The 24,140-nt window shown below is 56.4% G+C and overlaps 1 protein-coding gene across 3 annotated transcripts; it reads right to left on the bottom strand.

The window, feature by feature from the left end:
- Positions 1 to 681: 681 nt before the first annotated feature.
- On the bottom strand, positions 682 to 21,592 carry PPP1R7 (protein phosphatase 1 regulatory subunit 7; the record flags this gene model as incomplete). 3 transcript variants are annotated; one of them, XM_082840895.1, is made up of 10 exons in its annotated part: positions 682 to 1,259; positions 7,282 to 7,368; positions 10,666 to 10,770; positions 11,620 to 11,736; positions 13,190 to 13,352; positions 13,777 to 13,907; positions 14,492 to 14,557; positions 15,245 to 15,300; positions 18,538 to 18,666; positions 21,508 to 21,592. In XM_082840895.1, the coding sequence occupies 10 exons, from the start codon at positions 21,557 to 21,559 to the stop codon at positions 1,083 to 1,085; spliced, it is 1,083 nt and encodes a 360-aa protein (XP_082697021.1). In that variant the 3' UTR covers positions 682 to 1,082. The 3 variants fall into 3 exon arrangements, with proteins under 3 accessions (XP_082697021.1, XP_082697019.1, XP_082697020.1); XM_082840893.1 differs by having other exon boundaries at positions 18,526 to 18,666; positions 21,508 to 21,568; XM_082840894.1 differs by lacking the exon at positions 18,538 to 18,666 and having other exon boundaries at positions 21,508 to 21,559.
- Positions 21,593 to 24,140: the final 2,548 nt, after the last annotated feature.

Below are 24,140 nucleotides of genomic sequence, written 5' to 3'. Positions count from 1 at the left end.
GCTGCCCAGGCTCTGTGACAGGCTCCAGAGCAGTGCTGTCCAGTAGGACTTTCTGTGACCATGGAGACGGGCTGCCCCTGGTGAGATGTGGCTATGGTGTGGCAAGTGCAGCGGAGGACATGAATTTTTAATTTCATTTTAACAAATTTAAACTTGAACTGACGCAGCCACGTGTGGCACGAGGGGGCCCACACTGGACAGCGCAGCTTGGGTCTTGGAAGAAGGAGGAACCCTAGGGACCCTGACAGTTGGTCCTCATTCTGCAGAAGGGAAAATCCAGGGCCCCAAGAGATGACAAGGTCCTTGTAGCATTCAGGGTGAGTGTCAATGTAAGTTTTGTAAAGAATAAGGGTGAGTGTCAATGTAAGTTTCGTAAAGAACAAGCCAACACAACGGTGGGGTAAGAAGGGGAAGCAGCATTCGAGCAGCCATGAGGGCAGCTCTCTAGAAACAGTCCTTGCAGAGAGACTCAGGTGGGCTCAGACCCGCCAGCGGCACAGCACAGTGTGCGCGGGAGGCGGCCCCTCCTACCCTGAGGGCTGCGGGGGACCAACGGGCGGGCCCAGAAGGCAGCCAGCAGGGCCTGGCGGGCGGCCACTGCTCTTTAAGAGAGCGCTGGGGGTCACGGCACACAGGGCTGAGTCATCCTTTGCCTGCAGGTTTGTTTTTTAATATATAAGATAAAATTGGCATCAACTGGTCTAGGAGGCTACGAAGCTCTGGGCTGACAGGCCCGAGGGCCCCTGGATGGCCCGGACGCCCCCCCGGCACGCGCTCCCAGACCTGCTGTTTCACCCTCTCAGGCGGGCTGTGACCTCCCTCTGAGAGGAGGAAACGGAGACGGTCGCGAGCAGCACCACGGGTGGCGCGGGGCTGTGGGCCACTAACTCGGAATGCGGACTGGCCGGAGGTGACAGCACTGGTGTCCAGGTGGCGAGCGGCACCGCACACGGCAGCTTTCACTCAGTGCCTTTTTATTGCCATTGGGTTTGTGACCGTTGTTGATAGAGCGATGATTTAGGAGCAACGGGTGGACTAAAAACCGTGGCTGGGAGGCTCTTGGAAGAGAGGGGCCGGGAGCTTCAGAACCTGACGAAGGTGGCATCGATCTGCCGCACGGTGGGGAGGGCCAGCATGATCTTCCGCCGGTACTGGGGGTCCTTCTGCAGGGGGTTCCGCTCCAGGTACACAGTCTCCAGGCTCTTGGCGCCCTTGAGCTCGTCCAGGTCACTCCAGCAGTCCAGGAGGTTGTCGTTCATCTGGGGGAACACGCGCACATCGGAGAAGCCTTAGGGTGCTACAGCCCCGCACCGCGCCCCCCTTCAGAACACGACAGCCCTGCCCCGCCCCTTCAGGTCACACCAACCTGGCCCCCCAGCCTCCCCACGTGGGGCACGAGGCCCCCGCTCAAAAGAGGGGTGACCAGCACCTCACGGGGCCTTCCATCCATCACGGCACATCCTGGCCGGGCCGCGTTCCATATGGGATGAACCTGGACACGGTGCCACGACAGGGGCAAATCCATGTTCAGTTCAGCAGAGGGGAGACGGAGCAACCCCACCCCACCCCACCCCACCCCGTCTCCAGGCAAAGTGCTGCAGCCGGTTCGGCTGTATTTCCTACAAACCATCCTCGGCCATTGTCCCAAGGCCTGACTATGCGCTCTGATGACAACACGGACAACAGACCAGAGGTCGCTCGCCGGACACTCAGGGCACGAGGGGCCTTGATGGCGTGCACCCCCGGGACACCCACCGCCCGCCTCTGTGGCGGAAATGCCGCACCACGGCTGATCCCGTCCAGGACGCGCCACGTCAGGAGGACGGGCTCAGAGCAGGTCAGGAGGCCCCGTCCCGGCTCTGCTGAGGCCCGCGGGGCTGGGGTTGGTGGGTGGGGAGACCTCTCACTTTTCAAACCACCATCAAGGTGAGGGCACGTAGGGCCTCTGGGTTGGAGCACCCGTCACCCAGCTTGGTCCATGCCTGTCGCGTGGATGTCGTGGCCCTTCTGCTGGGGCTCCAAGAGACCAGTCTTCAGTTTCCAAAGAATACGGCAGACGGCCAAGTGAACACAAACTAGAGAACTGCCTCTGTGAACGTGAGACGTGCCCTGGATGGCCGGAGTGAAGGGCGAGGGCAGGGGGCTCAGGCGGCACCCGCGGGGACATCACCGTCATGGCTCCCGGCTGTGCTGCGCCAGCAAACGCTCAGTAACTGGCTCCCAGGAAAGCTGAAGAGCCCCGATGTGTCGTGTCTGCCAGCTTCTGTGGCTGACCTCATGCTGACCATAGCACTGGGAAGACAGGTGCACGGCAGAGGCTCCAGCGCGTCGCCGCCCGTGAGCTGACAGGTGACAGGGCTGGGTGTGAAGGGTGGGCGGGGAAGCTGCCCTGAGTGCATGCCCCGCACCTGCTGCCCTCAGCCCCTGGCTCCGGCCACACCCGGTTCTAGAAATCACGCTTCAAGAGACACCAGGCCTGGGGCCCGCCATGCACATGGTGGTGGGAAGGGCAGACCTGTTCCCTCGGAACCTGCGAGGGCAGAAGCGGGGTGGCTGAGGTCACACGGCAGCAGCCCCACTCAGAGAAGGTATGACATCTGTCCATGTGTGGGAGGTGAAGAAGCCGAGGCCCTTGACGGTCCCATCCACTGCCACTTGGTGGGGACACTGCAGAGGCTTCGAGCACTGACCAGGCACTGGATTAAGTCTCGAGAGAAGGGCCCAGTTTTGCCGCAGCACCAGGGTCTCCAGGGAGGGAGAGGATGACGGCCACGCTGCAGAGCGGCTGTGTGGTGGGGGTCTTCGGGGGGAAGGCGAGAGCAGCCTGGAGGAGGGAGTGAGGACCAAGACACCGCAAGCCACCTCCAGGTCCAGGGCTACGTTCACAAACGGTGACTGAAAACCTAGGCTCGGTTTCTTAGGACGACTTCCTTGAACACAGATCACATTTTCCTGTTGTACACCTAGTGATTTTGGATTGAACGCTGGACGTCGGGGCTAAGGCGGTGTAGAGACGGCCACAGGCTCGGTTCCACACTCCTTCAGGGCAGTTCTCCAGGAGGCCAGGCCCCGCTGAGGGTCCAGGACCCTCTCAGGGTCCCCAGGCCCTTCCTGGTGGGACGCTCCGAGCGCAGCCTCCTCTGGACACACCGCTGCAGCCTGCTTCTAGGGGGCTGGAGGGCGTCGTAGCTGAGCCTGTGGCACCTACCCCTAAGGCCTGGCCCGTTTGGTGTCTAGCTGGATGTCAAGGGTGCTGGTGAGACCCCCACCTGGGCAGGGCTGGAGCTCCATCGTCCCCCAGCTCTGCTCTCCTCCGGCAGAGCTAGTGGGTGAGCCGCGAGAGGGGTGGTCTCGTGCCCAGACTGCCCACCGCTCAGCCACAGCCTGGCAGGCGACCCCCACGTGGACTTCCGGGGCCCTCCTCTCTCCAACACCTTGTCCTGAAGAGTCCAGCTGCCATGATCTTTGACCGCTGCGTCTTCAGCTCCACAGAACTGCAGTGTTCCGCTCAGGAAGCTGGTCCTAGGCAGAGCAGGGCAGCCCGCGGCTCACTGTGTCATCCCCGTTCTCAGGGCCTGCGGCCTGCTGCTGCCTGCTGTGCGCTGCCCGGACGGAGCAGCCTCGGGCCTTGGGGTCGGTTCATGGTGGGAGGGCGACTCTGGCGCCAGTTCCACTGTCACAGCCAGTCTTGTCTTTAATAACTCACTGCACGTTATGAATCTCCCACAGAGCTTCTCCTCGATTCTCCCAGCGGGTATACAATGCAGGGTTTCTCAGACTCGCCTGTTTAAGGAACGCTATTTTCACAGAACTCCACGTGGGCCTAGTGTGCCCCGTGCTTTGGGAAAGCCAGATTTCCAAATCCCAGAGCCCGGCCTTGTGGAGGGCCCAAAGCCTGCTCTGAGCACGGAGTCACGGGGACCCGGAACTCAGAGCAGGACTCAAGGTGCCTCCACCGCAAAGGGAGAAGAGCTGTCCCAAGATAAAGCCTTAAGCAGTACTCTGTTAAGCGTTAGTCTACGACACTCCTCTCGTACAACATGAGCTGCCCATGTGGCCAACGCAAAGTGTGCAAAACCAGAACCAGAGGGAAGCAATAGCCCCCGTGGCGGTGGCCGCAGCTGCTCGGTTACCAGAAAGAGGCCGCTGCAGTGGAGAGGCACGAAAAAGACACGCATGCCTTAAGCACTTTTAACTTGCAACGTGCGAACAGTACATTCATTTAATAAAAGTAGCAATGTTACATTGCTTAGGAGAAGTAAGGTCTTTTTGCAGCAGAATCTACTTAGAAACCGTCTCCCACTCTGCTGGTGGCTGACGCTCCGGCAGGGCCGCCATCTCCTCGTCTTTCTCAACAGAGTCGTTTGTGGCTGACACACACTGTGTGCTTCCTGTGTCACACGTCACGGCATTTCCAATGCCACCGTCCTGTTAGTCCCCGCTGGTGCGCTTACTGTCTTTATAAACCCCAGGTCTTATAGTTGAGGGTATTCCACAGTACAGCCAGCCACAGGGCAGTTTTCTCTAGGATTTAGTGAACGTGGACCTGGGAGTTTTACTCACCACCAATGGCACATTGTAAAGGATGTCTTTGACACAGGTAACTTTCAGAGATTCTTTTCTTTTTTAAATACATTTATTTATTTTTGGCTGCGTTGGGTCTTCGTTGCTGCGCTGGGGCTTTCTCTAGTTGTGGCGAGCAGGGGCTACTCTTTGTTGTGGCGTGTGGGCTTCTCATTGCGGTGGCTTCTCTTGTTGTGGAGCATGGGCTCTAGGCGCATGGGCTTCAAGTAGTTGTGGCGTGTGGGCTCAGTAGTTGTGGCTCACGGGCTCTAGATCTAGCATAGGCTCAGTAGTTGTGGCGCATGGGCTTAGGTGCTCCGCGGCATGTGGCATCTTCCCAGACCAGGGCTTGAACCCGTGTCCCCTGCATTGGCTGGCGGATTCTTAACCACTGTGCCACCGGGGAAGTCCCCGGAGATTCTTCTCTTTGTATTTTTCCAAAAGGGAACTCAAGACCATTCACCTGTATTGTCTCCACAGGAATTCCAGGATCTCTGGAAGCCTCATTGAGGGGAAAAAAAAAAAAAAGGCCTTTATGTCTCTTTTTTCAAGTTCTGCACAACTGAGATGTAAAGGAGCAAGGTGTGATGTGGAGTGTGACCTTCCAGGTACGCCCGTCTTCTTAAAGAGTCTCCCAGAAGGTGCACTTTTTAGTTTTTTCCATCTAGAATGTTTCCCACTTCCTCCTCTCATTTTTTTTCTGTTATATGAAGTCGACCTTTAAAGACACCCAGCTACTTGTCATGTAGAAGGACCCTTGTTCTGGATTCAGCCACCTGCTTCCCGTGGTGTCACCTAGCTCGTTCTCCCGGACCCTCTACTTCCTGACAACTGGAAGTTAGGTCTACATGCTTGGTTACATCACACTAAACATTCCTGGTGAGCACACTTCATACATGAAGCACATCGGGGGACACAAGGCATGAGGCTGTCCCCCTACCGGGGATAAGTCTGATCCTGTGGACACACTGGTGGCGCCCAGATGACTCTGGGGAACGCGTCTCCCCTTTGCAATCAGCAAACTCTCGGCGGGGCGACACTTGGCACATGTGCGAACACCCTGCTCGTCCACGGTTTTAGAGTCTGGTGATGAGCCTGCCTGAATCCCAGACTGGAATTCCGCTACAGAACATCACCCTGGCTGACATTCCCCAGCAGACTATCTCGTGGTTTTCAAGACCCAAACTTCATAGGATGCATGCATTTCCCATCACAATGGTCTTTGGTGGCTAATGTTTATATAGAAAATTTACATTTACTTCCCCTCAAATTCAATAACATTTTAAACAAAACTGAGGTGTGGGAGAATTCCCAAGATACATTTCTCGCACAACAGAATCACTTCAACAGAGGGGACGCGTGCCTTGTATGTTGCTGGCATCAAAGAAGGTGTCTGTTACTTAACACAAAGCTGGGGTTCAGGAGAGAGCAAGGGAGAGCCCCTAGGAGACAAGCCAGTCTTTTCATCACCCCGTCACGGGGTGGAATCCTGTTTTCTGCTGCATTCTGTCGGCTGGAAGTGAGTCACTAAGGTCAACACACACTCACGGGGAGCGGTTACACACGGCATGAATATCAGCACCTTGCGGGGGGTGGGGGCACACCTAGCGCCGTCTCCCTGCTGGGCGCCCTGGGTGCTGGCCTAGCCCCAGCCTCCATCTCTGGACCCCTCTTCTGGTTGTGCGGTTCCTCTGTGTGGTTCCCTGGCCTCTTCGGAGCCAAATCCCTTCGCTCCAATGCAACTGGCTTACCACTAGCCACACCTGCCTCCGGGGGTGGGCTGTACACCAGACCCCCGGCTCACGGTGGCTCGCTCGGCTCCCCCAGCCTCTCGAAGGCTGGTTCCGGTCTTCCCAGACTTGCTCTGGTGTCACGTGCTGACAACGCCCAAGACTCAGTGCTACCGCTGAGGGGCAAGGGACATGCTCACAGCAGGCCACCTGTGCTCTAGGGAAACCGGGACGATCTTTTAAGATGAGGAAAGGAAAGCACACAGGACACAAGCAGGGTCAGCAGGATGGCTAGACAAGGAAGAAGCACGCCTTAGACGCAGCACGAATCTTGGATCAGACTGAGCGCATCCGGACGACGCTCACTTTGCAGACGGCAGTCACCGGGTGGAGCGTGTGGTGGCGCCTGCAGGGGCCACCAGGCAACAAACGTGCTTCAGGAGGACACCGTGTGGAACCCTGACACTGAGGACTTCAGCTTGGGGGTCATCCTGCCACCCCCTCAGAGGAGTCTCAAGACATCTGATGCCCTGTTTCTCCTCCTCTGGGCTCGGTGACACTGCTCCCCAGACAACACTGTCACCATGAGGCAAACACAAGGCACATTCTGGGACGACTGACAGCAGAAGCCCATGCGACACCTCCTTCCGCGGTGCCGGTACACCCCCGTGCTGGGTGCACTGGCCCCTTGGCTGGGTCTGGAAGCCCTTCAGTCACGTGGCAATCCTCGGGTCTAACCGTACACTGTGCAGGGCTCCTCACACTTTCATGTGACCGCGATCACCCAGAATCTTCTAAAATGCCCATTTTGGTTTGGTCTACATCTGGGGCGTGGCGGGGCCCGAGATCCCGCGTGGGTGCCGAAGTCCTACAGCCCTGCCCACAGTCCCATTCCACGCCACAGCCTCCAGGGCTGGAGTAAACGGTACTTCACTCGGCAGGACCAGTGCAGCTGAAGTGTCATCAACCCCTTGTGTATTAAACTTACCCAGAATTCCTGCAGCTCTGTTAGATGGCTGACATTTTCAATCTTTTTGATTCTATTTGACGCAATGTCCAACATCGTGAGTTTGTTCTAAAATAAGGAAATAAAATTTTTCCTGGATTACCTCAGATCAACAACGAGCGCACGACCATGCACACAGCGTTGGGCGCTGAGCTTAGCGCCATGAGGCGAGCTGCCCTCCCAGGACGGGAGTGCGCTAGCAGGGGGACAGCACTGCCCACCTCCTGCAGCCTCCCCGCCCACCCCCAGACCAGGCCGAAGACACAGAATCCTCATGACTGCCTCACTGCGCTCTCACCATTGGGGTCTGGAACTAGTTCCTTCAGATTCCAAGCCCCAGGCTCCCACATCCTGGCCCGCAAGGACCCCAGCGACACGCCTGGTCCCGGGAAGGGCAGCTAACACTAGGCCGGGGCTCTGAAGAGGGGGTAACAGTTGCAGCAGCATCTATTTAGTGCTCAACCCAAGGAAACATACAATTCCAACTGATCCTTAGAACAGTGTTTCCTCTTCTTTCAGGGCTGAGGAACCTGGGGCTTGGCGGGGGTGAAGGGGCCCTCCTTCCAGCACAGGAGGAAGGGTGGAGAGGAACGCCTGGGCACTGAGGGACAGCGGGTGGCCACTGGCCTGGAATTTACAGCTGATGGGAGAGAAGAAAGAGGGGGCTCAGCCCCACTGGGGACAGCATCTGGGGCTCGCCCGCTGTGGGGCAGGCATCGCACTGTCTCGTGGAGACAACGCTGTGCTCGACCCTCTATTCCAGAAATGTCCAGCAGACGCCTACTTCCCAGCACACATCAGCTAAGCCCGAGGAATTTTTTTTTTAAAGTTCACAGAGTTTCAGGATTTCACAGAATAAGATTGTAGTGAAAACGAAGCCTTTAAAAGCTTGCACTGCTTCCTGAAGTATGTTTAACCACACCAATTGGCAAGTTTTTCTAAAATCAAAAGGGAAACATTACAAGCTGGTTGACAGCCCCCGACAATACATTCTCTTCCTCTCTGCTCGTTTCTGATTGCAGGTTGCCTTCTTACATTTTCTACTGTGTTCCTGGGATTCTGACTCCAAATACCAAGTTTTAAGGGAAAGTTAAAAAAAAAACTCTCAATAAAATAAAAACAAAGCCCACAAACGCACACACGAGCGGGCAGCCAGAAGCCCTGCCAACCCAGAAGCGCTCCGACCCTGGCCTCTGACTCCTCGAGGGCCGGGTACAGTGTCCTGTGCCGTCTGGGCCGGGTGAGGAGCCCTTCTACTGGCTTCTGTTGGGCTCCTGGTGTCGGCTCAGATAGTTGGGTGAGGCTAGGAGGCGCCTGCCTGCGGGGCTCGGCGACTTTCAGAGCAAACAGGGACTCGGGAGAACTCTGCAGAAGGGGGCCACCGTGGGCAGCAGGGCGGGGCCAGGGCAGGCCCGCTGCCCCCTGCTCTGCGGTGCTGGGCGGCGTGGGATGTGTCAGCGCAGGAACCGGCCAAGCTAAAGCATGTGCGGCCCGCGGCAGGATGTGACCCTTGTGCAGCCCCAGCAGAAGGGCTCAGCACCAGGGGCACCCGGCTGCCAGAACTGGCCCCAAACGTCCAGGAACAAGGATTCCGTCATGTGCTCAATACTACCTCGTGTTTTCCTGGGGAGCTGGACAGTGTTTTGAAAGCTCATTCAAAAGCAAACCAGTAAGAATTGCTTTTAAAAAAAAAAAGGAAGGGGACAGGGTGGGGAGAGCACGCACAGGAGAGATTACCCCGCTAGACCCACAGGAAGACGACCCAGCACACAGAGGGGCAAACAGAGGCAGCAGTGGGGGAGGACTCAGCTGTGGTGTCAAGATGGTGGATCTGCCATTTGGGAAAAGGATACTTACTGCCTGATCTCACACCACAAAGGTAAATCCCAGATAAATTAAGAGATAAAGCTTAGAAGAAAGTATAGGTGAGTATTTGATCTCTAGTTGAACAAAGATCTCAGAGGAAAGCCTGTCTCATTTGATTACAAGAATCGTACAACGATTACCTTTAAATCCACAACTGCTATTTTTCTGTTTTGTTGCAGAGGCCCCAGAAGGGTGCGGTGCTGACCCAAGACCGAGGCGCAGCGCTCCTACTGGGACAGTCCTAAGCTCTTGCCCCGTCCTGTGCGCCTGGGACCCCGTTGCTCTTTTGGGCCACACCGCTGCCACGCCCTCTCCTGCGTGGACCCTCCACTGACCGTGGGGACCGGCGGGGGAGGCCAAGGAGCAGAGGGGGCACCGCCCGGCTCCAATCGCATGGCCTCCGCATGGCCGCACCTCTCAGCTTAGCCTCAGGGTCCCATTCTGCACCGGCCGAGTGTGCAGCCAGTTTACACACCAGCTCTGTAAACTCTCAGTTTGATTGGAAGGCAGGGAAAGGCGACCAGACTCACTGTAGGCAAATTCTAGCTTTTCTAAAATTTTGTATGTAGATGTTGGTGAAATGAAATTCAGAACGTGGATTTCCCCTGAAAACATTACTAATGGTGGCTAGGCCCGGGGCTGAGGCGCAAAGCCCAAAGGAGACTTGACGAAGATTGAAACGCTGTGTTTACAACAACAGAAGTGACCAATCTGGTTACACTTGCTGGCAAGTCAACAAAACAGGAAAAAAAACCCAGTAAAATTGAAAGAGTAAAAGTATTTTATTTGTCTTGAATACTGCACTGAGGAAAAGCAGGTTTGCCTGCAGGCAGCTGAGGGGCGCAGGGGCTTCCTGGGGGCTCAGGGCCAGCGCTACCCCTCCCTGCCCAGCGCCCCTAAGGCTGTCCTGCGCTGGGCGGGCAGGGCTGCTGAGGGGCGGGCGGGAGGGAGCGAGATTGTGCAGGATCTGGGCCGGGGGGGCGCTGCTGGCCCTGCGGGCTGGGTAGTGGGGCCCGGAGCGGGAAGAGGGGGTGGCTGCTGCGCCCACTAGCCCTCCGTGGGACAGGGACACCTAGGAGCAGCCGGGGTTTACTTTTTTCTTAACTTTAATTTATTTTTGGCCGTGCCCCGCGGCATGTGGGATCTTAGTTCCCCGAGCAGGGACTGAACCTGCGTCCCCTGCACAGGAGGCGCAGAGTCCTAACCACTGGACGGTCGGGGGAGTCCCTGGGGTTTACTTTTTAAAAATCTTCCCCAACACCTACAGGGCCATGCAGTGAATCTACCCCCGCGACACACAGCTCAGCTCAGCGCCCGCTCAGGGCTGAGCAGATACCGCCTGCGTCTGTGTTTCCCAGCGTGAGGAGGGATGGAAAGGTCACTAGGACAGACCTCCAGAGGCAGCGAGTCCCCTCGAGAGCCCCCCGGAGGCTGGTGTGTGCTGCCTGCCCGTCGGGCACCCCATGACCCCACTGCCCCACAGGCGGCCGGCGGGCTTACGTTGTTGTCCAGGCCCTCGATGACCTCGATGCCGTTGTGGCTGAGATAGAGCTCCCGTAGGTTCACCAGGCTCTGCAGGCCCTCGATCTTGGTCAGCCGGTTGCCCTGCAAGAGGGAGAGTCAGAGCAGCAAGGACGCGCGAAGCTGCGTGGCTTGTGGGAAGTGGGGCTGCTTACCGTGGGTGCCTGACGGCGGGGCATCCGGATACAGCTGCAAGAATGGGACTCACACACACAGAAAAGGAAGACCGAAATCTTGCGTCTGCTGTACTGGGCTAAAGCTCATACGCGGGGTTAAAGGCTTTTATGCAAAGCACTCACTTTTCATCTACTTGGGGAAGGTCTACCTCAATTTAGTAATTCAAAAATGTCAGAATCACAGAATAGTTTAAAATAAAATCAGTTCTCATTTCTTTCAGCAACTACTATAACTCAAATTAAAGCCTAACGCCCTCTTCTTAAAGAAGTCTGCGGAACGTCTGCTTTCCAAAAGGCACTTGTGGTTTTAGGGGACCTGCCACGCTGAGGTCCTGTCCTCAGAGCACCCCGCCACATCCTGCCTCAAGGGCCTGGTGCCACTTGCCTGCTTCTGACAAAAAGGAACAGGAGCTGAGGCGCAGCCACGTGCTTCCCAACCCCCGAGCCAGGCCGCATGCCCTCCGCATGGACGCGGGAGGGCCGCTCCCACCGTGCAGCCCAGCACTGTAGGTTTTGGAATGAGCTCCACCTTCTGAAGAGACCCTCTGGCTAAAAACCAGCTCGAACTTTTACTAGGAAAAGGAGCGTGATGCTTAGAGAATGAAACTGTGGTCCAGCATGCGTCACGCACGACTAAGGTCAGTGAAGTATAATGTCTCAGTCGCTCCCTGCCGGTGAAACAGAGAGCCCATCAAAGCCTGGGCCCTGGGCCTGCAGGACGGGGGCGGCAGGGGCGGGGGGGTAGGGCGGTCAGTACCTGCATGCTGAGGACTGTCAGGTTGGTGAGTGCGTCCAGGTTCTGAAGCTTAGTGATCTTGTTTTTCCCCAAAAACAAACTCTCCAGGCTGGTTAACGTGTCAATATTTTCAATTGCCTGTGAAAATCAGGACAGGGCAGCGCTTAGCTACCCAGGGAAGAGGAAGATCTCTGGGCAAGGAGAGAGAGCCGCCCGGGGCGTCGGGCAGGTACTTCTCCACTCTGGAAAATTTCCCATGCAACCTCACGTGAAAGCACAACAAGAGAACACAGAAAAGGTGGGGGTGGGAGCGAGGCGTCAAGGCCCCCCCTTACTTGGGCTCACTCCCGGGCCTCGAGTTTCCACAGAGCCCTGGAGCTCTCGGGACTTCTCAGGTCCCTCAGTCCTGAAATTCCGAGTTGCCACATTATTGCGTGACTCCGTGTAGGGTTTGTTAAAATGCATTCCACAAGAGGCAGAAGCTGGGGGCTCTGGCCTTGGGATGCCCTACGGGACTCCTAGAGCAGGTGCCCCCACTCCCTGGCTCTCCGCCCCTCCTCCTGTTCCTGCCGCCTGCTTCCTTGCTTCTCCTTGCTCCATGCCGGTGCTCCGCCGTTCAGCTGGAGGTGGGTCTCCCGCAGCGCCTCGGGTAGCAGCTGGCTTAATCAACGCAAACTGACCAGGCCTCAGGCCACCGCCTCCTCTGAGTTCACTGCTCTCCCAGAACAGGTTAACTACTGGCTTCTTCAGCACTAAATGACCAGACTATGTGCACGGGAACACAGTGGGGCCTCAAGCAAGTGCGGACCGAGCATCTTGTCTGGCCCTTCACAGCAAGATGTGGCTGGGGGCAGTCTACGAGGATGAGGATTCAGAGGGAAGGCATCCTTAACTGCTACGGCCTGCATCAATTTGTGACGAGCCACCTTTCTCTTGGAAGATTCCATAGAGAAATACTCGATAAAATGCTGACATCTGGGCCACTGTCTAGTTTTAAGTGTGCTGCTGCTTTGCTGTTTTCAGCCGTATCACCACCATCGTCATGAGAGGTCCTTTGCCAGAACCACTCTCTTTGGTTTGCATCCTGTCCAGCTCATGAGGGCCAACCTGGGATGACCGTGTGCTACGAGCTTCCAAAAGTTGGACAGAGGGTCACTTGCGACACGGAGGGAGGGGAAGAAGTGCTCCGAAACCCCTGCCCCCTGCCGCTCAGCAGGGGAGGACAGGCCAGCCGAGTACCAGGCTGCGTGCTCCTTCCTACGGCCCTGGTGTGGGGCGAGGCACCGGCAAGCCAGCCCTCTGCTGCCTTGGGACACTTTCACTCTGCAGTACATTCAAAAGCAAAGTGTTTGGGGCTGATCAGCTCACCTCGGGCAGAACCTAATGGAATGGTTTGGTAAGAATTATGTCATGGTTTGAATGGGGAGCAAGTGAACTCTACGTGCAGAAGAAAGGCTAGACCGCTGCACCTGGGCACACACTCTTATTAATACTGACCTCCAGTCAGCACTTTTTCTTATGAAAAATACAGCCGACCGCACACCCTGCACCCACACCGTCCAGGCCACGCAGCCGCCACGCTCGCACCTACCCGGATGCGGTTGGACCCCAGCTCCAGCATCTGCAGTTGATGTAAGCTGCTTACGTTCTCAATTTTATTGATTTTATTGTTGACCAAGAAGAGCTTTTTCAGTCGTGTCAACTTATCAATTCCTTCAATGTTTCTCAGTAGATTAAAAGAAATATCTAGAATCCTGGGAACAGGCAGAACATTTATTTTTTAATGAGTGTAGGTCACACAGAACTCAGAATGTAATTAACTTAGAGGCAGCATCCCGACCTGGGGGACCGTGCCTCACCCGGGGGCGGGCACAGAATCTGTGGCTGCCCAAGAAGGCCCGGGAGAGCTGGGAGGCAGCCTACAGGTTCCCGATGCCTCTGGGCTCACAGGATGGTGTTGAGGGCAGAGACCATGTCCTCCCTGAAGAGACCAGCCAAAAGCCTCCACAGGTTTAATTTGCAGGCTGGGACTGTGGGCAAGCCAACGCACCCCTGGAGCCAGGTGCAGGGCAGGACCCTGGGGCAGAAGTGGCCTCCCTGGGCCTGAGAGCTGGGGCCCAGGGCTGGCTCTGGGGAGGCTGGGGCCCCTCTGTTGTCTCCCTGGGTCTCACGACTCACTCCAGCTCTGTCAGTCCCTCCAGGTTCTCAATCTTCTTGATTTGGTTGTCGTAAAGATCCAGCTCTCGAAGACTCTGTAGCTCCTCTAGATTCTCAATGCACTTAATTAAATTTTGACGGAGGCAGAGAGTCTAGGGGACAGAAAGAGGGCAGCTGACGTAGGCAACAGGGAGGCCAGGAGAAAGCGCCCGCCGTTACAGGACAGGTCTTCCGGGTGGGAGGACGTGGTTTTCCTTCCCGTTTTCTAGAAAGCTGCTGACCTTGGAAAGGACGGGCAGACACCCAAGGGAGGCTGGAGGCAAGCCCCATTCTGAGCAGACCTCCTTAGTGAGGGAGGCAGCGGGGGTGCTGTGTCCCAGCAGAGGGAACCCTCAGAGGCTCAACTCTGAAAAACAGATTGGGCTGAAGCGAGTTAAGGACTGCACAGGCTGGGGTGTGTGTGGCTGCAGGCGGGCTTCGACCTGAGGCACTGCAGGCGGCCGCATGCCCGAGCCACCGCTTGAACCTGGGGCGAGCCACCCAGCCTGCCGTCTGCCCTAGCAACCCTGCCAGGCTCAGGAGGAAAGGTGCCTGACGGCAGCTCCTGGTGCGGCCTGGCACCTTTGCAAGGACTGTCACTTGCGCAGAACTGACTCTGTTCTGGGTTTCTCTATGTCCTTCGGGCGGGACAGACTCTGGAGTGTCACCTCCCCTGCAAGGACGGAGTTCCTCTCACCTTCACTTTCTTCAGCACCTCGAACCCTTGAATTTTTCCAATGCGATAATGATTCAAATCAACGTCCTGCAACAAGACGAGACCTAGCTCAGCTGCAGGCAAGCGCCTGAAGACATGCTTCCTGGAATCGGAGCCACGAGGAGGCCGGGCAGCGGGTGGAGGCGAGGGTGAGGGGAGAAAGGGAGAAGCGCTACACGGAGTCTGCGCAGACAGGGGGCGGGGACTCAGAGGCGAGCTGCAAAACGCTCCTCGGTTCAGCTACCACGGGTAGCGGCTTGATGTAAAACTGACCCTCCAAGCGGGTGGGATGCGAAACCTACTCTCACCCCTTTGCCCCTTAGCACAGAGCACAAGCCCATGCTCTGAGTCCCGCGTCCCCACCGACGGCCGGCTGTGGGCTCAGGGGAGGCCCCACGGGCCGCCTAGACACAGCGGCTGGCTCCGCCCTTCCCAGATCATTAATGCGCGGTGCTTCTCAGAGGCTGGGGATGGCAGGACCCCACCACATACAATGCAATCATCTGACCCATATAATTTGAGTCAAAGGCGTTTCATTTGGTTAAACAGAAATGGCAGGTCAATCACCGGTATTAAAAACAGTAACAACACAGGGTCTCTGAGCCAACGGAGACAGGCTCAGACAACTCCTTCCAGGGAAATCACTCGCTAATCTGGCACGCTCGTAAAAGATACCCTGACGGTCAGAATGCTATCACCATGCCCCCCGAGGTTGGGTTGAGCAGGCAGCATTACCTCTGCATTTCTGTCCAGGTTAATGGTTTCCATATCCACAGGCAGCTCTTGTCCTTCTGAAACAACAAGAAGAAGAAAAGCCCATTCAGAGCCCCCCGTCTCCAGGAGGACGCAGACCCTGCGTCCGCGGAGAGCTGGGTCGGGCTGCCTGGGGCACAGAGCCAACTCGAAAGCAGAGGAGAAACCAGCAGGCAACACCCGGAGGGCATGGATGACGCAGCAGAGCTAACATCTGTCTGACAATGGTCACCCTTCAAGATCCTCAGTTTCCTGAACTCAGCAAACACCTCCAAACTTCCATCTGTGCCGCATAACTTCCCAGGAAGGGAAATGCGGTCTGACGCTGTTGTCAGAAAAGCCGGGGGAGGGGGAACGGTGACCGAGCCTCAAGTGACCCCAGCCAGGGGCCAGGAAGCTGCCCACCGCCACCTCCTGGTGATGCCCGAAGCTGCGTAGCTGGTGGCAGCCTGCCTCCCGGTCTTTCCCTTCTTGTCTGTGACAAGAAAGCAGGTCATTTGAATATAGATCACGCTGTGGGCACATCAGATGTTCTAGGATGTGCCTTCTACTGCTTTGGGAAGTGGCCCAGCATCTACAAACACGTCTGTCTGCAAAGAGCGAGACAAAACGCCCAGCTCAACAGACAAGATTGAAGAGCCTCGCCGAGCAATCTCCATGCCCCTCTTGCTGGGCAGGACGAGGGGCCAGTCCACCCTGGAGAGCGGGCCTCCCGTCCAGGGGCCTGAGGAGGGCGGCCACCGCTCCCGCGCTGGGCTCTGGGCCTACTGCAGCACATCGTCTAAAAGGGTTAAATGCTCTCCCCAGCCTGCATGCATTAGGATCTGAATGAGGCCACACACTGTAACTAGAGGGCATTTCTATAAAGTCCCCGTTTGTTCTTGCAATTCGTTGTTGAAGAAACTGGGCCGCCTGCCTTGGAGAGGCTCCTCCTCGGTGGCAGCGGCTCCTCCACGGTGACTGCTATCTGGCCTGTGCCCCCAGGGACCGCTGGTCACCACTACCGTTCGGCCTGCTTCCTTCAGCTGCCTCTCCCCGACGGCAACACCGCATATGCTCCTGCGGCTGAGCAGGCTCACAGCCCCAGCCTCACGCCCCCAGCGCCCCCAGCACGGGGCAGCTCGCAGGCTGGACTGGAGGCCTCGGAGAGGCACGCCAGATGCAGGCCCAGCCTGACAAAGATGTCCTGGCTTCACACTGGCTGAATTCACCGCGCCGCCTTTTCCATAACCACCGACAATGGCTAGTTAAAAAAACATGTCGGGCTTCCCTGGTGGCGCAGTGGTTGGGAGTCCACCTGCCGATGCAGGGGACACGGGTTCGTGCCCCGGTCCAGGAGGATCCCACATGCCGCGGAGCGGCTGGGCCCGTGAGCCATGGCCGCTGAGCCTGCGCGTCTGGAGCCTGTGCTCCGCAACGGGAGAGGCCACAACAGTGAGAGGCCCGCTTACCGCAAAAAAAAAAAAACAAAAAACCCCCATGTCATTTACTCTAGTTCAGCCATAGCTTTACAAGATGTCAACCAACCCAAAAATTAAATAAAAGGAGCTGGGCAAAACCAAGAGATATGCCCAAACGATCCCCCTACAAAAGACAGCACAGCCAACGGCCTGAATTCAGGAAGCTGCAACGAAAGACGCGCGCTACAACAAAGGCAGGGTGTCCAGGACACATGGTCACAAGGCTTAAAGGGTTCTGTTTGTAATACATCCAGCACAGGGCAGTGCTCAAAATGGCAGCTTAACCTTTGAAACAAAGTTACCAGCCATCTTTCCAAACCTATCCTGTATGTTTTAAGTTTTAAAACAACTTATAGAAAATAAGTGAATGGTACCAGTTGTCACGTTTGAATTTGTTTTACTTGAACTTAAGATCTAAGTAAGTACAGGTAGGAGCAAGTCCTGGTTTCTCTAAGGACCTATAAAAATGCACCTTCCTAGAGGACTTGTAACCAGCTAGTAGCCTGGAAGAAAGAACACCGGATCTAGACAAGTCGGGGTCCAGTCCAGGGGCTCCACTTTGTAGCCATGTACCCTAGGGCGAGTCACAGTGAGCCTGTGCTCACGAGCCAGGGGAGAGCCCATGACAGGGCTCGGTCAACATGCCAGGCATTCAGATGTGAGGGCAGGTGACACTCCCACCGCTTGGCCTTCCTGTGACTGAGTCAGCAACAAGAGCTTTCACCCATCACTCCCGTGTACTTATTCCACCCACATCACTTCCAGAATATCGACTCTGAAGCTCCAAAGTAATGTGACTGGTACTTTTGTGGTAATCTCCTTTTGCCTTAAAATTAGGTTGCCATAGTTACCAACCATCTTCACTGGCACAGACCATGATGTTATTTTAAAATTTCGTTTTGTTTTAATTACCATAACGGTAATGCATGACTATTAAAACTTTAAATACCCATACACTGGGTATAAATCTAGAAAATGCAGAAGGTACGAGACCCTCTCAAACCTGCTGTTTAGAGAGACTGCCCCCCGGCCCCCCCGGGCCAACAACAGTTTGATGTGTTTTCTCTCTTAAGTAAAACTACATACTATTATTCTATTATTATCATTTTAAAAATAAAGATAGGATTTTAACACGCATCCCATTTGTAAAGAATTTGCTCTTTTCACCTAATAATATATCTTGGACATCTTTATGTCTGTTTCTATGGTTTCTCTCACTCCTCTGAATGTAAACTGATTTTCTAAGCAAGCAAAGAAAACAAACAAAAAAGGCTCAGATCATAGTTTGGGAGGGTGAAAACCCACCATTACAGGCTGAGCACTTACTTTTCTCATCTCTAAATTCATTTTGTTGTTGTTAATCACTAAACCAACTTAGAAGTTGATCCTCAGGCCTATAAGTTTGGTGGACAGAACTCAGAAATGACTAAGAGAGAATCAGTTTATGTCCACGGTAGGAAAAGAGAGCACGCTCGTTAGCCGAACTGTTTATTTCAAATCGCACTTTCTGCACATGTGGTTAATAAGACAATCTTCTGGTTCTGTTTCAGATGACACAGTAGTATCAATATCGTTAGTATTTGCCTTCAATGGAATTAGGAAAAAGTTCATCCTGCCTGCAAGCGCCGTAAGTGTGTAGCTGGCTCAGGGAGCACCTCAGAGGGCGCCCTACTCCCACGGCCCCTGGCCACCCACCGAGGGCCTCCAGAGTCAGCCAGACAAACACCCAGGCGCCACCCGGGGGCCCATCACATGCCACAGAGCCCCATCCTCCTCCCGCTTAGTGAGTTTAAGGTTCTTAACTCGGCCTGGTACCTTCTGGGTCCTCTTCCCCCCGCTCCTCTCCGTCCTTCAGGCTGTGCGCACTGAGCTCGGCCACCATCCCGCTGCTCTGCTTCTTCCCTTCTTCATCGCCCGACTCTTCCGATTCCACCCGCCTGTCAACTGAACCCACACACATCCATAAGAACTCACACCCATGTTAGGGGGCCCTTTGAGGAACATATAACAGATTGACATCCAGTTGGAAGTCAAAAAGACTTCATTCAAAAATGTTTGTTGAACTCAGTTCAACAAACATTTGAGTGTTTTCCATGGATGTCCCGGGTACCACCTGAGGCATCCAGTGGAGGGGGGAACTGTGGCAGATGGGAATGGGGCACAGCAGGGAGGCCACAGGGGTACAAAGGTGAGTGACATACTATTCCTGCCCTCAAGGAACCCGTGAAAAATTACTAGGTGTTCTGGAAGGCCTGGGTGGTTTGTGATTAAACGCCCTAGAGGTAACACACAGAGAAGCACCTCCTGTCTGGCTCCCTTTTGGCCTGGATGTCCACGTAGAGGGGACCATGTGACCCTCCCGCCACATACCTTCATCCATGCTCCACTATCCATTTGGCCAAGAAAACCAGCCCAGTTCACAGGCCCACGTTCTGAAAGAAATCAAGACTAACTCAAATCAGACTGTGGGCAGCGGGGAGCTCTAGAAAAAGGAGAAGACAGCCAGTAGTGCTAAATGCCCCACGAAGTCACTGATGCTGAATGTCAGGGCACCGTGACACCAGCGCAGTTTTGAAAGGCTGGTAAATAAGTATTTTTTGAATTAGCAAATCAGGCAGTGATTAAATGTGGCAGACTGGTAAAAATTCTTTGGCAAGACTGTCAAATAATTTCCCTTTTTCCTAACTTTTTTTGCAACCTCTTTTGGAAATCTGTGGAAGACCTGGAGCACTAATGGATTACTTGGAATCATCAACCACACTGAAAGCATTCTCTTTTCTCCCACTACAGCTTATTTACAAAGGGGTATGCTCTTTGAGGGGAAGGCAGCTACTTCACCTTTGTATCTCCTGCTGGGCCTAGCAAAGCAGCACCCAGGCAAGGACTGCTGGATAAGTCCTGATGAAATCCACCTCTAAAACCTCCAAACGCATTCCTTCTTCCCTGCCCTGGCAACTGCCTTGGATCAGCTACTCATTACCTGTGGCCTCGGCTCCTGCCTGGCCTCCTGACTGGTCTCTAGGTGGCTTGTCTGGCTGTTTAATCTATTCTCCATTGCTAGAGAATCTGAGCTTATTCTAAAATCCAAATCTGATCTTTGACTCCAAAAATTTCTGGAATGCCATTGACTCTTCCTGAGTTTGCATCCTGTCTCTATAGACACAGCTTTGGCATGTTATTTTCCTTTCCAAGCCTCCGTCTCCTCACCTGTAGAAAGAGCTAGTATAGTACCTGCATCTCAGAGCTGCCGTCAGGCACAAAAACATGTGCATGACACGTACGCAGACATGTGATAAATCAGTTGTTACCAGGCACAGGTGGTCAAGGCTAAGGGACAGCAAGTTCTACTGGGCAATGGTCTGGTGCAGCGGAGCCCAGGGTGGGAGGGGCTTAGCTAATGAAGGGCAGCCAAAGTGAAACAGGGGCATGGGACAGCAGATGAGCACATAAGGTGACTATGCGGCAGCGGGGACTATGGACTGGCTCAGGGTATCAGCAGTGGGCACGGGAGAGGTATTAAAGATTTGGAGAGATTAAGGAAGCAGGGGCAGCAGAGCTTGTTGATTCATTGGATGGGTGGGAGCCGGAGAGAAGGAATTGCCTGGGTTTCCTACTTGCCATTTACCAAGACACAGAAACAGCTAAAGAGGAAGTGGGAATAGGTGGGAGGGTGGGAAGAAGGGGGATAAGAAGAGGCGTTTCCCTGCGTAAAAAGACCTAATGGTCTGAAAGTCCAAGACCCTTCATGTGCTTCTCCCCCCACCAAGGCCCTCCACGACCTCCCCTGCCAGCCTCACCGGCACTCTCCCTCGTTCAGTACGACTGTGCCACTCCTGGCTGAACTCTCCTCCAAACAGGTCACATTCCTTCACACCCCTGTGCCTTCGTGTGGCTCCCTTCACCTGAAATGGCCTCAGCCCATCTCCAGCCCGGCTGACTTAGAGCTGTCTTGCGCGATCCGGCTCAGAGCCGGCTCTGGCTGCGCAGCCGCCGCTCACAGGCATGCCTGCCCTTCGGTCGCCGCCCGCGCTTCCCTAGCACTTGACACTGGAGGCTGGGGCTGCTCTTCCGGAGCGCTCCTGAGGCCAGCGGATCGAACAGCACGGGGGCACGCGCAGACACGACCGGCTCTCCGACTGCGGCAAGCGTGTGTATGTAACTATATGCACACATAACACGCATATGCACTTTTTCAACAAGGCGGAAGAGTCTGATTCAGTCTTTTTGGAACTATGATCGCTTTGAAACAGGAAACGGTCGATTTTGGAACTCAGCTCTTGGCTCCTGGTCACCCCTTCCCCACGACCCATTCACTTTCGAGAGGACCCTTCTCCACCCCCGCCACGTTCACCAATGACCCGACTCGGGCGAGTCCCAGGGAGCCGCGCGCCTCGGTTCCTCGTCAGCTGCCCCGGGACTGGGGGCTCGCGGGGCTGGCTGAGGAACTCGGAGCGAGGCTCCCACCAGCTGGCGGACGCCAGGGCTGTGGGACCGCCGCGCCCTCAGTCCCCACCCACGCGCCCGGCTCGGCCCGCCGCTGGCCCCGACCCTAGGTTTGGCACCTCCCGGGCCGCCCGCGCCTTCCCGGCCGCTACCGCCTCAGCACGGGGTCCCGGGTCCAGGGCCACCCCCGCCCTGCCGGCTGGCAGATGTCAGGGGGTGCGCGCGGCGGGGTCCGAGCCGCGGCCGCAGGCGGGCCGCCCCGTTTCTCCCGGGCAAGGCCGGTACGGGTCGCCGCCCCCCACCCGCTGGGCCCTTCGGTCGCCGCCCCGCGGGGCCGCTCACCCTCCATCATCTCCTGCGACTGTTGCTGTCCCGCGCCGCGCTCCGCCGCCATGTTGGCTGCTCTTCCCCTTTCCGGTACCTATCGCCTCAGGCCCCTCAGCCAATGAGGGTTCCCAGCTCAGAGCTTTGCCAGCCAATGGAATCACATACGCTTGCGCGGCCCCAGAGCCTCATGGGAGTTGTAGTCCTTCCGTGAGGCCGAGCCCGCCCTCAGCCCCCGCGCCGCCCGCCACACCACCCGGCGGACAGGTAATTAGCCCTCGGGAGGCTTTGAAGGCGAGGAGCGGGTTGAGGGCAGGGATAGTCGGGGCCGCACGCACGGAGCCGAGCCTGCAGGAGAGCGGAGAGGAGTCTGGGAGCCGCTCTGGGCTCGTGGGCTGGTAGCCAGACAGGGCGGGGCGGGTCCCTGCGTGGGGCTGCAAAGTGCGGGCCAATCGAGCGCATCCCCGGCCCCTCCGGGCCTCAGCGTCTGCGTCTGCACAATGTGCCGACATTGTTCCGGCGTCGCCGCGCGGACTGAGCCCGTGTGAAGGGGCCACTTCCAGTCAACGCTTAGCGCAGGGCGCCCGCGCTCGTTTCGGGCCCGGGGCCTGTCCGCTACCGGGTCCGCCCGAAGTGCCGGGAGAGCCGCTCGGGGCCCGGGACGCCGACCCGGCCACTGAAGGCGCCGCAGCCCACGTTGGCCCCCGGCTCCGCGGGCATCGTGGGCCGTGAGGGAGCAGCCCTGCGCTCCCCGCCTTCAGGTCGAGGTCTCCGAGGGCGAGCTCCGCGCTGCTCACCCTTCCTGAGACCAGAGGAAACGGCGTCCGCGGACCGAGCTGGTGGAGGCCCTGTCTCTTTTGGCTCCTCCGAGGCGCCTTAGACGGACTCCGGTGCGTCCCTAGCAACCGTTAGCGCGGGCGTCTCCTCCCGGGCTCGCTGCGTCCCCGCCCACAGGCGCTAGCGGTTGGCCCGTGAGTCCTGTCGGTCGGCATCGGTCGCTCTGCCATTGGTCGGTGGGGCTGGAGGCGCGGATGGGCTCCCTCCGGGCGGGTGTTGGGAGGTCGGCGCGGGACTCTCTGCGGCCTCAGGTGAGCTACCCGCACAGGGGGAGCCGGCCCGCGACCCCGCGCCGCCCGCGTGCCCGTCCGCTTGCCGCCCTGCGGCCGTTTGCCGCGGCCGCGCCCTTCTCTCTGCGCGCCTCGGGGTCTTGGGCTCGGCCTGGCCCCACCTGGCGCTCCGTCCTCGACCCTAGAGCGACTGTGTGTGCCTTGTCCCCCTACTGGAAGGGGGCCAGGAGGAGCAGACCGCGCCTCGCTCTGGGCTCACGGTGCCCGGCACGTAGGAGCTTCTCAGTAGACGTTTGTGGGGCGAGCCATGGGCTGTAGGGCCGTGTGCATGCTTCCTGACGTCCCCACTACACACCTGGGCTTTATCTGTAACCTCCTCAGCAGTGTTTCTTTTCCTAGACAAGGGCCGAGGCCTTGCGATGCGGTCTTGATGACTTTTGTTCCCTTACCTTCCACGTCTCGCCCAGTAATCCTATATCAATTCTATGTCTAATTTCTCTTGTGGCTTTCCCTCTGCGTCTTTCTGGTGTTGCTTTAAGTTAAGACCTTATAATTTTTTGCCTGGATGACTGTAACTCCCCCCTCCTCCCCCACTGGTCAGGTGACTTGCAAGCATAGACCTCTAGATAAGATCCATACTGCTTGGGCCGGCGTAGGAGGCCCTGGGAATCCCAGCCAGCTTCTCCAGGCCCATCCCCACCGACTCCTGTGCGCTGAACTCCTCCCCAAGGGCTCTGTGGGAATCTTTCACTTACTGTGGTTCTGCCTGGGAGGCTTCTTTACTCTACCTTGCTGGGCTCAGCCCTGCTGGTGCCTCCTCCAGGATGCCTCTGAGGACCTTTCAGGTCTGAGAGGTGCCTTTGCTTACACCCTCCCTCACAGCAGCCATCATCCTGGATACTCTGTAGGATTCCTTGATGCAAGAAACAGAGAGAGAGTCTCAAAATGGGTCTGACGGTGAGTGAAGTTATTGGCCCCCAAGCCTAAAGTCCAGAGAAAGGCATGTTTTATGGTAGGTTCATCCAGTGGTTCGAAATGACATCTTGCCATTTTCAGCTCTGCTCGCCACCGTGTTAGCTTCATCCTGAGGCTGGTTCTGCTCTCGGTTGTATAGCAGTGGTGGGAGCATTTGGAGCTATTTGCTTCCTAGCGTTTGTTCTAGTGGGAGAAAGTCTGTGGCCTCCAGAAGTTCACCCATAAGAGCAAGGAGTACTATTCCAGAAGCTCCCTGCAAACCTCTCCTTCTGTTTGGTGGGGGGTGGGGAGTGTCACTTACACTTCTGGAATCAAAACTAGCAACGGGAGTAGGATTGCTCTGAAGCACCATCAGGTGCTCTCTGGGTCCAGCTTCCCACATCTTCTGCTCAGAGTGGCTACAAAACAAAACAAAATAATTACCCCCCCCCCCAAAAAAAAGAAAACACACACAGCAAAAAAACAACACCTGTTCTAAAAACCTAGTCCTGGATTAGGCCTGAGTCAAAACTGAACTTGTAAAAAAGGAAGAGATGTAAGGCTGTGTGAAGCTAGGGTCTGTGCTCTCAGGGGCCAGCCAGCCTGGGGCTGTGGTCTGAATGTGCTGTG

The sequence above is a fragment of the Leucopleurus acutus genome (assembly GCF_964270905.1).
Source record: "Leucopleurus acutus genome assembly, chromosome: 6".
NCBI lineage: Eukaryota > Metazoa > Chordata > Mammalia > Artiodactyla > Delphinidae > Leucopleurus > Leucopleurus acutus.
The sequence above is the reverse complement of the archived record's forward strand: the minus strand, read 5'-3'. Positions and strand labels throughout refer to the sequence as shown.